Genomic DNA, 15230 nt, shown 5'->3' with positions numbered 1-15230 from the left:
GTGGTGTATTGAAAGGTGTTGAGTCTGGAAATAGTTGGAAAGTATTTTTTCCATCAAATGTTAGTAAATTTTGCATTGAAAACTTTCTGTTCAAGCGCATGATTTCAGACAACCTTCATGAAGGCACAAAGCTTTTCTACTTGATACTTTGCATTACATTTCTGCAGGATTGGTGACCTGGGTTCATCAATGATTGTTTTATCTTTAAGCACAGAAAATTACCCTCACTGAGTTAAGGAGACTTTTTGCCTGTGCAATTAATATATAATTAAATGTTTTGCTGAACCAGCCTGTGTGTCCTACGTTTCTCATTCACTGAAATAGGCTATTTGATACCAGAGTTTTGCAAGTGCCTTTTCCTGGAAAGTTGCTTTAAACAAGGAGGGGAAAATTGAATATTAGTTACAGCTCCTTCTCTTCTCAGGTGGGGACTCATTAAGTCACAATAAACCTAGCAACTGGCAATTTCCTGTACTCATTGCAGCTCATTTTAAAGGATGAACAAGCTAATGTACTTTTGTGTGTTCTCCTTGAGAGATGGACTTAACTGAATTCAGTTATTCTCTCCTGTAATGCCTTGGTTTTGTTATTTAAGTTCACCCCTGCCCCCATCTCTCTTTGACAGAAATTTGAAAAATAATGTCTACACTTTTTTTTTTTTTTTTGCTGTAGTGTGACCTTCATAAATCCTCGCTGTCGATATTAATGCTGTGGTCCAAACTGATCTTTAATCAAAAGATTTGATAATGACTTTGAGCTTGATATAAGGATGATCTTCCACCTTTAAGTCTTCCTGTCATATAAGACAAGGAGTGGAAACGAGGTGGTGCCTGAATTTGCATGGGGATCTTTTTGGGGGTGCAGTCTGGAGGAAAATAAGTATAAGGTAGAGGCTGACTACATATTACCTTCTTCTCTCAGACTTCAGGCTGATAAATCTGAAAGATGTTAGGAGTGGGACTATGTGTGCTGTGTACAGAAAACCTGGGATGATGCCTGCTTTCTCCTTTCTTCGCTTCCTTTGTCTGAAAGGCTTCCGTTTGCAATAGGAAGGCTGAAATGTTATTTGTCCGTGCTCTTCAATGACTGTTTCTTTCACAGCACAAAATGTTTTAAATAAACCAGTGCCAGTTTTAGGTTACCTAGATATTCTCTTCTCTCTGTTGTGTATTTACAGCTTTACTGTACCTGTTGCTGGGGAAGCAACACCCAGGAGAAGCACAGGATGGATATTTGGGAGCAGTAACTGTCTTAGCCCGTCCCATTCAAATCCGCTTGTGCCTGTGTGTTATCACTGGGTACTGCGAACAGATTGCTCTAAACTCGGGGATAAACTTCCTGACTGTTGGAGGTGAACACTGTTCCTGCCTCAAGGAACGGTTTGTGGATAAACTTGGCTGTATGATCTCTTCCTCTGGGTTTTCTTTTCCACCAGATCATTTAGTCTAGATTAAATTAGCTGATGTGAATCTTTACATTAGCAAAAAATAATAAAACTATCTTTTGCTTTTCAAATGTAGTACAGTGGCCAAAATTTACAGGAGCACTGTCAAATAGCAGTTTCATGTTAATGCAGTGCAACGCAGCACTTGGAAGGAACCATGGGTCAGTGTTTCTCAAAGTGTGGTGAGAAGCATAGTTCAGAAGGGCTTGTGAAATGTTTCATTAAAGAAAAAAAGAACAAGGCAGATAATTTCTGCCATGCTTGTGGAATAAGAATAGCTGTGTGTTTTGCAAGTGCTGTCACCAGTAATAGCAGTATACCGATACTGTCCTAGCATCACAGTCTAAATGTGTGCAGTATTAGCAAACACCGTAATTGTTCAAGTAGTGAAGAAGAAAGGGATGTTGGTATCAGTTTGTACCAGAGGCTATGCTATGAAGTGTCACTCCCTAGGGTTACTTCTGGCCCCAGACTTGACATATCTAAAAAGCTGAGGGGGTAAAGGAAGGAGGAGAGCTTTTTACCTCCCTCCCACAAACCTGCAAAATTATACGAACTGTCATCCAAAAGGTGTGATAGTATTGCAGTAGCTGGAGTTACTGATGCTTTTTTGGTATGAATATTGTGAAGATTTCCAATGTTACTGCACCGTATGAGCTTAAACTAGTTAATGGAAATGCCAGTGACATTAACAGCTGACAAGATCTCAGTTTTTTGAGGATAGAGGAAAAGGAGGGAGCTCATGAAAAATTCTTACGGTGCCTAGAGAACTGCTGCCTGCTGGATTTGCTAGCAACAGCCCCTTTCTGTCAGGCTGGAGAGTTCACCCTTGAAGGTGGCCATCACAGCTGTTTCTCAGCCCCTCCCAGGTCACTGCAGCTTTGGGAATCTACACCAAGGCAGATGAGCCGAAAGATGGTCGCCTTTTTCCAAAGGCTGAAAATCACTTGGCTGGCTTGAGCCAGTTTACTGATGTTAGGGCTTATTTAAACTCAGCTTTTAGGTTTTAAACAAAGACTAGTAAGCATTTTATGACTTCTTATATTGTTCTTTATCGTAATGGTCAGTATTTCAACTTCACAAAATAAAAAAAGAACCATTTATAAAGCAGATACTAACCAGCATATAATCATAGTGAAAATATTAAACTTTTTTATAATCCTTTCAATTTTATTATCATCAGGGATTTTTGGTAGTACTGGAAGGAAAATAATATCCACTAAATTAAGGTACCATTTTCTTTGTTGGAATAATGAAAGGCCTTTTTTTTTTTTGAGGAGGGAAAAAAAAGCCATTCAGCAATAAAAATAACCATGGATGTTTTAATGGGTTGGATATAATTCAGTGCACTAGCATATATACATACATAGTGCTTTGTTAATGTAACGAACCAGTCATTGTTCAATTACAACTGGTGATGAAAAATACGATATCCTTTCTTATGGGACTGTAGGGTTTGAGCAGTCCTCATTAAAGCTCCAGTAGTTCTTTGCTCTGGTGGCAGACAGCCATTCTGGATAAAAGAGCAATGTTATAGTCACATATTATGTTTTATTAGTCTGGCTGTAGGCTTGTCCAAAACCGCACTCTGACTGTTTGGTTAGAGCTCTTCTAAGGCTGCGAACTGACATCCTGTGGTGCCTGGCTGGGACCTCATCACTGAAAAATACAGGAAAAACTTTGACATACAGTGTTTGAATACAGGGAAGGCAGCAAAACTTAATGGATTGAAGAGGCAATAGCTGTAGAGGGAGGTTAGAAGTTGTGGAAGAAATGGAGGATATTTAGTGAGGTATGAACTAATGGATGTTTATGCTTTCTACCTTGTGCTGTCTTCCTCTACCTTAGGAAGCATCAGTTAAATGCATGTAAATGCATCTTAAATGCTTTTTATAGAAGTGGAAATTGAGCCAGGAGACCCTTGAAAATCTTAAGATCCTGCAGAAGTACTGTCCCAGCTTGCCTGACCTCTAACGTAGAGGATGCTCAGGAATAGTGTATATAAAAAAAAAAAAAAAGAAACATTTCATTAAATCTCTCTTTTTTTTTAATTATTTTTTTTTATTTAGGAGGAATAAAGAGAGAATTCTGGCTGTGCTTTTGTTAGCACCACAGTGCTAGCCAGAACCTCTTGATAGGAGTCCTGAGTTTTGTTACCTTCAGCTTGTGGCATTTTTAAGATGAAGGCAGAACGTAACTGAGACTGTTGCATTTGCACATGCATATAGAGACGCACAGACACTTGTAACAGTTCTCCTCTTAGAAACAGCAGGAGTCTTATCTCTTAAGCATTAATTCTGCTATATTTAAAGGAAATGTTTTATATAATGGTGAGATTCCTGGAGTTACGCACAACAGAATTAATTAAAAGGTGTTTCATTCACATTCTGGCCAGCTTGGAATATCCAGGAGCACTTTATAATTCAATTTTATCCTCCTCCTAGGACTTAAGGGTTGTATTACAAAAGAAAATAACAATAAAAACCCCACAGTACAAATTTTCAGCACCTTCACATAGAGACTTTTCTACCAGTTTTAAGAAGTATGCTCACCTAACATAATGGTTGTGTGAAGAAATACATCTTAAAGCCCTGCTTTGTAACTTTTGAAGTATTCTGAACTGTATTTTAAATCTGTGGTGCAAGTAGATGTTGCAGAGCACCATGCTATAGTCCACTGAGCTGTATGTCCTTAGATGTTTTATAATCCTTCAGTACTCTTATAGCTGGGAGTTTCTTTAGCAGTCCAAGGTACTTTGTGAGGTACTTGAGGAAGCAGGGAGAGTTGTGGCTTGTTAGGACACCGAAAGTTGAGTACCAAGCTTCTGTAAAATTCTGTGTTTTGTTTGTTTTAATGGTGGTAGATTTCACTCCAACGCCATCTCCTTGCTTCACAGTCACTTTGTCATCCTAAACATGTGCACTGTGGGGCAATGAAGTATCTAGGGAAATGCAGATTTAGGACTGAGGATGTTTTGGCAAGGGGGAAGGGGTAGCTGTGAGAAAACTAAGCTGCAGCTGAGACTGAAGAAGAGGAAACGGACAAGCGCACCATTTTCCTCAAGCCCCGTCTGCCCTGCAGAACCCCTGCAGCTATATTTATAGCAGAGTTTTTCTGCTGGCATGTTGAAACAGCCACCCCGAATGATATAAACTAAGCCAATAAAAGCTCTCTCCCATCAGCAAGCTGTACTCTCATTGAGGCTTTTGCCTGTGGACTCGAAGGTGTGAATGTTTCCTGCTTTAGGTTGTGTTGCTGCACCAACGCGATTCTGTAGTGTAGACCTGGCCTTAGCCTTTTTATGGATTTTGTTATTGCAGTACTGGAGTGCCCTCCTGTTTTTCATGTAATCATCCCCTCCAGAGCACCCATGAGTTAGGGAGATCCAGTTCTCCCCATTTTAGATATCCATTGCCTAGTTAATGGGCCTGGTCTCACAAATACTCCATTGTAGTCAATGGAGAGAGCTGATTACAGAAGTGATTCAGAGCAGGAAAGGCAGACTGGGGTGTCTAAAGTCCAAAGTGATTTAGTACCTTCCACTTACAGGGGAAGGCCTCATTTCTTACATGATGAGAGATTTGTGGCAAAGTAATAAGTCAAGGACCTAGGTGTCCTGGTATCTGGTGTGCTTGCCATTGAACAGTCCTGCTTCTGTTTCTGTGGCCCTTATTATGACAGTAGCAGATGAAGCTTCTACAGATGGTGAAAAGAGGTCTTTTTCTGTTTTATAATAGCCGTAAAAATGACTTTTGCACTACAAGATTTATTAGCGTAATGGTAGCATTAATTATAGACAGAATGGTGTATTCACTGTTTTGAGTCTGGCTTTTTGACAGTTGTACAGATCAGCAGCAGAACTCTGTTTTACTCTGTGGCTGTTTTCTGCTCTCCAACAGATGTGCTGCATCTGCTGTTTTTCTGTGATAGGCTTAACAACAGCAAGGGTTAAGGGTTTTTTTTTTACTAATTCTGTGATAAAAGGTGTCAGCTAGGAAAACTGATATGCCCAGTCATTCTCAAAAGTAACAACAGGAAAAAGGAATGAACCTCTGCTAGCAAAGGTATTCGTCCTTGGCTTAGAGAAAACCTATTTACAAGTTCCAGGTATAACGCAATCAAAGCATCTGTACTGCCTGTAAAACATAGGTCTGTACCCAAATCTATGCTTTTGTCCTCTTTAGAGTCCACACACACATGCACACGCACTTTTTATTTGTTTTGGAAGTGCTTTAAACTCAGGTTAATGTACCCAGGCTAGTGTACTGGTGGCTTGAACTGGACTTAAGTTTTCTTCACATTGTCAGGTTGGACATTCTTAATTCCTTTTGCTCATCCCACAATTTCCCTGGAAGAAAACAGCATTGTGGGTTCCCAAAGCCTGGCCTTGCATGCCTGTGCTGGGGGACCACAAATTGTAGGCATGAAAGGCTGAAACTGTTGGGAAAATATCTTAGAGTGAGAAATCTCAGACTCTGCTCTGCCCAGTACTTCGGAAGTGGTACAAAATACTGCCCAAATAGTGCACAGTGCCAAGGGAAGTACTCAGGTAGACTAAGGATGAGACCTGTGTGCTAAGATGCACCTGGAGATGTCCTGAGACACATGTGGAGGAGTGCAGAAATGATGAGGGAAAAGGGAAGAGGATATTACTAAGCCAGCATCTCGGACACCTGTATTAACTGGCTAGTGCTTTAGACTAGTGGATGTGTAAATTCACATCAGCTCTAGCATTGCCTGTGGTTAGTGTCATCATGGGGTTGCCCACATGTGGAATTATACACAGATCAACAACAGTCATGAGGTTGCAATGTCCTGTTATTGTTTCCCATTGCATTTCTGCTATCAGTTCAGTATCTACACTAGAAAAACAATATCTTATACTAACCAGTGTGTTCAGTGCAGATGCTTTTGATATGTTCGCTGATGGGGTCATCTTCTACAGGGAGCATAAGGTTTACTTTGGTCTGCATTATTTCTTGGAGTAAAACTACAGCTTGATCTTTTTTCTTTTTCTTTTTTTTTTCCTCTTCCCCTATGCTAAAGCTTTAAAAGAACATCTCAGCATGTGTAAAAGCACACTTCATTTCTGCTCGTGTAGAAAAGGACATAAAGACAAAAGGCAAAGCAGATGAAGTAATAAGGTGGATTTGCTTTTAAGAACTGTAAATGCAGCAAAAAATTTATACCATAAAAATGATTGCGTGAAGATTAAGATAACAAAAACACTGAGTCCTTTCTGCTTGACATCAGGCAAATATTTACAGCTAGGCAAGAAAACTTACTATCTTTGAATGGCCTGCCGAGCGGATTTACTCTGCGGAGAATGGAAGTAGACTTTTATCTCCTCTTTCATGGTTTAAAAAGAAGAGAAATGGTTCACTTCTATTTATTTGCTAGCACTGATACATTACTATATATAAAATAAATAGTGGTGTCCCGTCGCTATTGGTCTAAGGATTAATATTTTCCTTGCAGCCTTCAGTAGCGGGGCCTGAGGGCCTCTTGATGGGGCTACGAGCCAGCTTGGAGGGAGGCAAGTGGGTGCTGGTTGCTAGCCCGTCTGTTGCTTCCAAGGAGAGTAATGCCGTGTGCTGTTGGCACGGAGGGGCGGCCGCGCGCGGGGCAAGCGAGCCAGGGTGGGCTGTGTGCTGCCTGCCAGAGCCTGCTCGCAGCCCCGACTTGCATAACGCTGCCAGAGCGATTTCGCGGAGGCAGTCGTGGCAGCTGGCACAGGTGTTTAGCAACATCTCGCTTACAGCTGGGAACACTTTGTGCTGGTGACAATTTATTGGTTTTGTGTGAAAGAGCAAAAAATTTTGAAGAGAGACTTGTCTGTAGGGGGGAATGCAGCCCCGGGGACTGCAGCTTGTTAGGACTGCAATGGTATTTGTTTTACCTTTGTTAATTTATGAAGCTCACGTTAGTGATATCAAATCGCTAATTGCAAACTTTGTATCCCAGAAGAGGATTTTTTTTTCTCTTTTTTTCTTTCATTCTCTTTCTGTGAACTGGGTTACACTTAAGTCATTTTGTCGCTTCAGTGCTGTAGCAGTAGCGCCACAGGGGGACAAGGCAGCACTATGAAAGGCTGTCTGTATTAATTATTTTTATTATTTAAGATTCATCTTGCTTTTCTTTTTAACTGTGCCTTTACAGCATCTAGTTGGTTTGTGTTTTCTTTTGTTTTCCACTAGGTTTTTCATTTCAAATGTCATATAGTAAAGCAAAGATGGTATAGAATAGTGAAAGGGAGAGGGAGATGAGTGTGTTGGATTGATAAATTGAGAAAGGACATGAAAGCTGATGGGGCAGAAGAATCAGAAGTAACAGAATCCTGATTTTGAAAGTAATTGTATCTGACCTTCCCAGTATTTGCATTATAATTGCCATTTTGGATTACTGCAGATTCTTTTCGTCCTCATTTCTTTGAGGTGGGGAAAGGGGAAGGCTGTTACACTTTTTCGTCCCTCATTTGTTTCTAATGTTAGCTGATCTCAATTTACTTTGAAAAAGGACCTAAAATCCCAGATACAAGTTTTGTGAAAAATGGCAAATAGAGGAGGAGGACCTGCATTAGCCTCCAAAGAAGGGGAGGGCAGGCCGCGTGCCAAGCTGGCCCGCAAATGGGCACCCGCCTGCTGGCCGGCAACCCCGCGTCTCCCAGCGCCGGCAAACTTGCACTCCTGCCTCCTGCCTTGGGGGGGGTTGTTTTTCTTGAGGGCTAGGGGGAAGAGAGCTGGGATTGCTTATATAGGGTTGCTCAGTTTTCTTTCTTTTTCTCTCTCTCTTTTTTTTCTCTTCCCAGTAAGGAAATGTGATTTACTCTCATAGTGCATCTGCTCCCCTGTGCGAATGTAGGAGAGGAAGAAGTGCTACAGATACAAACCCCCTTGGGAGGGGAGGGTGGCGGGTCAACGCAGCCCCACATAAACACCACAGTAAACCATGTCGATGAGGCTGAAAAACTGTGGAGGTGGAAAACTTTCTTTCCTGGCTCAGCTGCCTGGTGTGGCTCACAGCATGGCCGTGCAGGCGGCAGGGCCAGCACGGAGGAGAGCGAAGCTGCTATGAAGAAGGTGCTTGTTGGCTGCTGCAGGAAGGACCAGCTTCACGCTTCTTCTGCCCTTTTTTGTCATGTGCTGCCATTTGCTGTTCATTTAGGCACGCAGTGAGTCAGATGAGGAAATTGAGTCGGCTGAAAACTTTTTTTTCCTTTCCTCCTTGCTAGGTCAGTTTTTATTTTGATCAGGTTGCTTGGTACAGCTCATCTGTGAAAGCAGTAATGGCACTGGAAGAGGAAGGGTAGAAACGCAGGCCTGGGAGGTATGGCAAGGGGGGACGGGACGGGACAGGTCCTTTCAGCACGTGCTTTCATTCACGTGCGATTCAAATGATCTTGTGTTATATTTTGCCTGTTCTAAACCGGCTTAGCTGACTTGACTGTTGAAATTAGAAATCCCTCCCTATACCTGACCTGGCCACTCGTATTCCCATCTCCGGTTTCCTCTCTGTGCAGTGATGCAGTTTGAGCAACAAAATCCAAGTGAAAAAAAATCTCCCCTCCCCACAGTGTGCCCTGCCACCAAGTTCCCTTGCTGCCCAGCCAGTTTCCCAACATGATTTTTTTTTAATCTATAATCATTTAAGGGAGACTGCTTCTTTTGGCAGCAGAGTTGGTTTATGCTTTTCTATTTTTTTTCCCTCTCTCTTTTCTTCTTCTTTTAAGAATTCAGTGAGCTATGCTTGTAGAAAGTAGAGCTGAGGCTCTTGCTCTGCTTGGGTGATTTGGGGAGTTTCTGAGAAGCAGCAGCTCTGTGTGGCGCTCTGTGCAGTCACCCGCGATAGGAGGAGGTTTTTTCTTTAAGCCAACACTCTTGTAAGGATGCTCGTGTGTGCACCCTATGTTTATAACAATGTTCAGAGTGTTGCAACATCACAGGACTAGACTGTTCCTTCTATTTTGGGACCTAAAACAGAACTGTTTTCAGTCAGTCCAAATGCTTGCAAATGCGGATGCATAGAATACAGCAGAACGGATACATCTGGAATCTTAATGCCTTTCAGCTGATGCTTTAGTAGTGGGGAAGCTGTACAGGCATAATTTGGAGAGTTTTCTTGTCATCAGATGACTGATACCTGGAAGTGGCAAAAGAAGGTTTAAAAAAAACCTCAGTACTTCAGTATCTTCTTGCTTCAGGTGTCATTTCAGGAAAATGCTGATATTGATATCTGATTTTTCTTTTTCTGTTGCGTAATGTGATGCAGCGTACACAAAAGACACTCTGATCCCTCTCTCTATTGCCTTCACAAGCTCCGTTGATGCTGTATGGGTTAAAGTTTGCAGAAATGACTGGTAGTGCCGAACTTGAAAAAAAGATTGTAATACTAATTGCATAGCATTGTCTTTATAGGCTTGCTGACCAAAATATCAGAAAATTTTTAAGTGCTATCAAGGATACATTAAAAGGAAAATGAATTTATATGAATTGATATAATGAATCTATATGAAAAAGAAAATGAAATACTACTAACTCGTTGAGTTGTTTGGAATCACTGGTTTTGGAAACACTTTAAGAGTTCGGGGCTGTTCCAATTCACTGATTTTTTTTTTTTTTTTTTTTTCCCCCGTCCTTTGCTCAGAAAAAGCCATTGTCCTCAATAATAAAAGAAGTCTGCGATGGGTAAGTTCTGCCATGCAGTAGGTACTAGATACTGTACTTTGAGTTGTTAAACCAGCTGGGGGATAATGATTATTCTATGGAAAATGTAGATGAGCTTAATGACTAGTGATTAGTTTCCTAAATCTTACAATTGTTTTATCTTCAAATTTTCAATTTTTTGTGTCAGTTGCTTTTAAGATGGGGTTCTGAAAACCAGCATCTCTGTCATATGTGGGTGGTTCACTTAGATTATTTGTTGCCATTTTGCACAGAGATGAGACTGACCCACTCACTTTGCTTTTGTGGTCCCTGTAGTTCATAGGTTAAGAAACCACAGCAATGACTGTGGCTTTCGATTTCTAAGCACTGGGCCCAGTGGATATTGTAAGCTGGTCCAGTTGATGTGACTGCTCTCGTGGAACTGAAATATTAAAGACAAGTCCTGCCCTCAACATGAACTAATAATTGCCCAACCAAATTATCTTGCTTTAAATTGAACAAGTTAATATTTGTGAATTAATGCCCTTTTAAGCAAGAGCTACCATAGAAGAGAAACTAGTTCATGTCCGTCAAAGTGCAGCTGAATTAGGGAGGTGTTATTTTATGAGTTAATGTAATACATGAATTTAACATTATAGGAGTTTATTACCTAAGCTAGCATAGCATCCTGATACTGTGAATGCATTCTATCTGTTTCAGTGATTTAATGACCTTGCTTATTGCAAGCAAAAATTATCCTTGCTATTTTTTTGGAGCTAATAGCATAATGAGTGTTTTTTATCTGGAGCACTGAAGTACCAAGGTAGAATATCTCTTTTTTTTTTTCTTCTCCCTCTTTTTTTTTTTCTTTCTCTTTTTAAGCTTTGCCTTCGAGGAAATGTATTTATGCTGTTTTTTTCTGGCTGACCATGGTCAAGTTTAGGAATTTCAGTTAGAGATATGCAAAGGGGAAAATATCTCATTTATGGGCTGTATCTATACTTACACATTCCCTTTATCAGCATGTTTTTTGTTTTCTTTTTTAAATTTTTGAGCTTGTTGAAGCCTGTGCATAAGTATAAGAAACTCATGGGAGTGACAGGCACTTGTTTGATCATAGTAAAGACCAGTTATGTATGGGATGTGGGTGTTTTGTTTTTTGTTTTTAATTTTTTTTAAGATTTCATTTTGTGATTTACTTTGTCTTTGTATTTCTAAGGTGGTCTCTTGCAAATCATGATCAATATGCACTGCAGCATGCTGATAGTTCTAATTTCTACATCACAGAGAAGGTAGGTAAATCATTCAGCATGACACTTGCATAGTCTATCAAAGCATGTTTGCCACAACAATTTACTTTAACATATACAAAATATTACTGTCTTTTTACAGTACTAGACCAACCAGATTGAAATGAATCATCTTTACATCTTTCTGTCTGAACTCTATGTGGAAACGTTGTGATAAAGTAATTGCACATGCCAAAGTGCAGTTGAAATATTGGAGTGCTATTCGTGCTCTTTCTCCAATAAGTAATTTAGAGAAATTCACTTCAAATTTAGTGTTACTTCATTGCCATTGGAATCAGTGGAATTCCAAAGGCTGCAAAATCAATACAGGTTTTAGTTCATTGCAAAATAAGTGCACTGAATTTACAGGCTAATCCTGCTAGCGCCTAATACTGAGGCTTTCTGGTCAATGCTAGGGAAGGTTGCCCATGGTAAGTTACTCTCTGTTTCTTTATTAATCATAGCAATAATGCTGTTCCTACAGGTCTGCCATTGAGCTGTGGTTAGGTTTAACTATACTGCTGATATATTTTTTCATAGTATGATTTAAGATTTTTACATGGAATTAAAAGTTCTAGTGTTACTGTTATCCTGAATGGGCTAACCTAAAGTATTGTAGTGCAGATACTCATTCTTGATCTTTAGGACTGGAGCCAAATTTAATTAAAAGTACAAGTAATATTATCTCTCAGTTAACTCTGACTTGTATTACAACATGTGGAAAATACTTCATATTTTTGTAATGTGATGCTGATGAAACAGTAAGTACAGGGGACCTGGGAACTGGTAAAAACTAAATGTTGAAGAGTGTGAGGCAAAATTTTAAATTGAATTTTCCATTATATTGCATAATGGCAGTAGATCTTGGGCTTCAGTAGGCTTATAGATCTTTAATGTTTAACATCAGCGAGTGCGAAGAATTTAGCAATGCTGAGGTTAAGAAAAGTCTGGTTCTTATCAATGACTTGTTTGGCTTCTTTTTTTTAACATTAGTTTAATGACTTTGAAAGAGTATTTTGTTTTGTTCTGAAAGGCAAAACAAAAGTTTGAATGTGCCAAGGCCTTCATGTCTATGAAGTTTGATCAGATTTCAGACATTCAGCCCTTCAGCTCTGGTATTTGTGCTTGTTTAATACTCTACTGAAAAGTGGTGTACAGGAAATTAAAATATGTAAAACATGAAGGGCTCATGGATGTTTGAAGAGAACTGCAGTGCACTATTGCTTCCTGCTTTGGCTGATCAAGCAGAAAGAAGTTTCAAGGACTGCATAATGTTTGCTATTCCATCCTTCCTGCTGTCTTATCCTTCTGCAGTTGTGTATGTTATGCTGGTTTATATTTTTTTCGTCCCCAGATAGCATTGGCAGTTGTGCTTCACGAAGTGATGCAATGATTTCAGCACAGAAAGTAATGAAAAGGCTGTAGCTGTAATAAAAATGGAATGTATAGTCTAAATAAATGGGACATGCTCATCTGAATAAGACCAAGAAATACATTCATTCCTGGCGTTACTGCTAGAATCACTGAAACTACAACAAAGATTAATTTGTTTGGAAGGCTGTATGAGTTAGTGGTGCAGAGGTATGTTTGTAATCAACAAAAAAGCATGATTCAAAACCTGCTGAAATCAGCATGAAGATTCCCTGACTGCAGTGGATTTTAAGCTAAATAGGACTGAAGTTAGCTGCCCAGAAATAGATGCCTCTTGTTACTGTCTTGTTGATACCAGTTTAGTTTTGGCTTGCTCTTAAGCTGAAGAGCGTTTTTGTGTATGTGCGTTGTGTGTTTTTTTATTTTGTTTTGTTTTAAAACAGTTGTTTAGAAGTTGTTTAGTTGTTTAAAAACCAAAATGCATCTGAGACATGAACTAACTTTTCTCTTGCTGTAATTCTTACCCTCACCTCCAAAATAAGGGGAGCTTAGACATAGTTAAGCATTTAGAAAGACTAAATTTAGCAAGACAGCTAGAGTGGTTGCTCATAAAATACTGTTGCTCTTTTTTTTTTTTTTTTTTTTTTTTTTTCCCCCCTGACAGGCCAGTTTCAGTTTTTCATTTAACTATTTGTCAACCTAGACAATTCTCTGTGTCATAATTTCTTTCAGGATCTCCCTTTTTCCATTGTGTTTTTTCCTTCTTTCTTTTCAAGTTTCAGTTGTCAGACACTTCAAAAGGGAAGCTGTTGAAGTAATTATTGGCTGCTGTGTTTTTCCTCCACCCAAATTTAAAGAGTGAGACTGCTTTGCTAATTGCCCTGAATTGTGACACAACATTTTCCAACAAGCTAGACACAATCGAACTTGTCTGTTGGCATTTAAACTCAAATTGTCCAGTGAATGTTTCCAAGAATCCAGTGTTGAGCAAATATTCTGGCTTGTTGAAGGAATGTGTCTGGGTACAACTGGAGGAGCCTTTCAGGCTTTGCCTCCACCTTTGATGAGTAGGACCCCGCAGTTCTGGAGAAAATGGATAATCACTGCTCTGCTTGAAAGGAAGCATGATGACTTTTGGCTGCCTTTGGTTTATAATAAGGGTGGAAAAAGGATGGTGGTCTAGAACATTTTGGATTGTACAGCGGAGAGGACTTTGAGTTTGTTTATTCCCTGCTGAAAATATGTAGAGTGTCTGAGTCTGAGTCACATAAATAAGAGGAGAGTTCTAAATGCCATCACTATTACTCAGATGTCTGTGACTTTTATTAGATGTTGTTCACGGTCTATCACTGCTTGTTGAATGGAGGCTATAAAGAGAGGCCTGTATAGGTCATCACCCCTTCTACATGTGCTCCTTCACTTGTGTATTAAGATGTTGTTGCTTCCTGAATTAAAGCATGAAAATACCAGTGATGAGGACAAACTCATGCACTTCAGTAAAGCCAGAACACTAATGATTAGATTGTTAAAGTGCATGTTGTTTTAATCTGCCTCTTACTAGGAGATGAGCAGAGCCCTTTTGCTACAGTGACAGCTCCTAGTAAGTGAATACTTTTCAGTCCTCTCAAAGATGTATCCTGGGTGCTTGCTGATTTCTGGCCTTCCAGGTACAGATGCCTGTTAAAAACATGGCTATGTTTACTAGAAAGAAAAGCAATTAATGAAATTCTGTAGCTAGTAAAGAAACTTTGATGTGAAAATGTTACAAATGTGAGACTGTCAACACATGGCTTACAATTATATTTTCATTTTTGGGTGGCAAACAGCGCATCTGTGTTTTGGTTGTCATATGCAGAACTCTTATCTTTTGTAGCTGACCTATATTTCCTGATGATACCATAAATAAATAAATAAAAATAACGCCCAAGCCGATCTGTCTCTACATTTTTTTGTCTGGCTGTAGTATTTGGAAAAATGCCTCTACAGGAGTAGCAGTAACTCCTTCAGACAGTCTAAGGGCAGTCTTCTAATGAGTCTTGAGTCAGCCAGCGTTCCTACTAGAGATATGGGACTCATCACAGGAGATGCACTCCGGACTGCTGCATCTCAGGTTGTTTGACTATATCTGTGCCCATATGCAGTGGAAATTTGTAATTACGTATGTCGACAGTTGTTTTTAAAAAGGGGAGAAATAGAAGAAGAAAAAGTTAAAGAAACTAACTAGGCATAGTACCTAAGCTTAAGACTAGCCTGTGTTTTAAAAATCATAATGTCTTTGATTTTTATTACATTATTATGCTTATCTTTTTAAAGGCCTTAGTTATAGCGAAGAGGTATTTCTTGCTAGGTGAAGTATGTAAAAGCCTGACTCCTCAGTGAGGATCTCATCGTATGAGGTACTGTATGACAGAGACCAAAAAAATCATCTCTGCCTCACTCGACTCAGGTTGTAGCTGAATAGACGCTTGTGTACATCAGGTATGA

The 15230-nt window shown here is 39.7% G+C and overlaps 1 protein-coding gene across 9 annotated transcripts in view; it reads left to right on the top strand.

Moving 5' to 3' along the window:
* The window catches only part of ELMO1 (engulfment and cell motility 1), a 309392-nt gene that overhangs the window by 52655 nt on the left and 241507 nt on the right, over positions 1-15230 (top strand). For 6 of the 9 annotated variants that reach the window (XM_064506561.1, XM_064506560.1, XM_064506562.1 and 3 more), the window contains 2 exons: positions 10088-10128; positions 11306-11378. The exons of the other annotated variants lie outside the window; for them this stretch is intronic. In XM_064506561.1, the coding sequence (XP_064362631.1) occupies positions 10088-10128; positions 11306-11378 (114 nt within the window). The remainder of the gene's footprint in view (positions 1-10087; positions 10129-11305; positions 11379-15230) is intronic. 9 annotated transcript variants of the gene reach the window in all.

Source organism: Dromaius novaehollandiae, chromosome 2 (assembly GCF_036370855.1).
Source record: "Dromaius novaehollandiae isolate bDroNov1 chromosome 2, bDroNov1.hap1, whole genome shotgun sequence".
NCBI classification, from domain to species: Eukaryota; Metazoa; Chordata; class Aves; order Casuariiformes; family Dromaiidae; genus Dromaius; species Dromaius novaehollandiae.
This window is presented reverse-complemented; position numbering and strand designations above follow the sequence as displayed.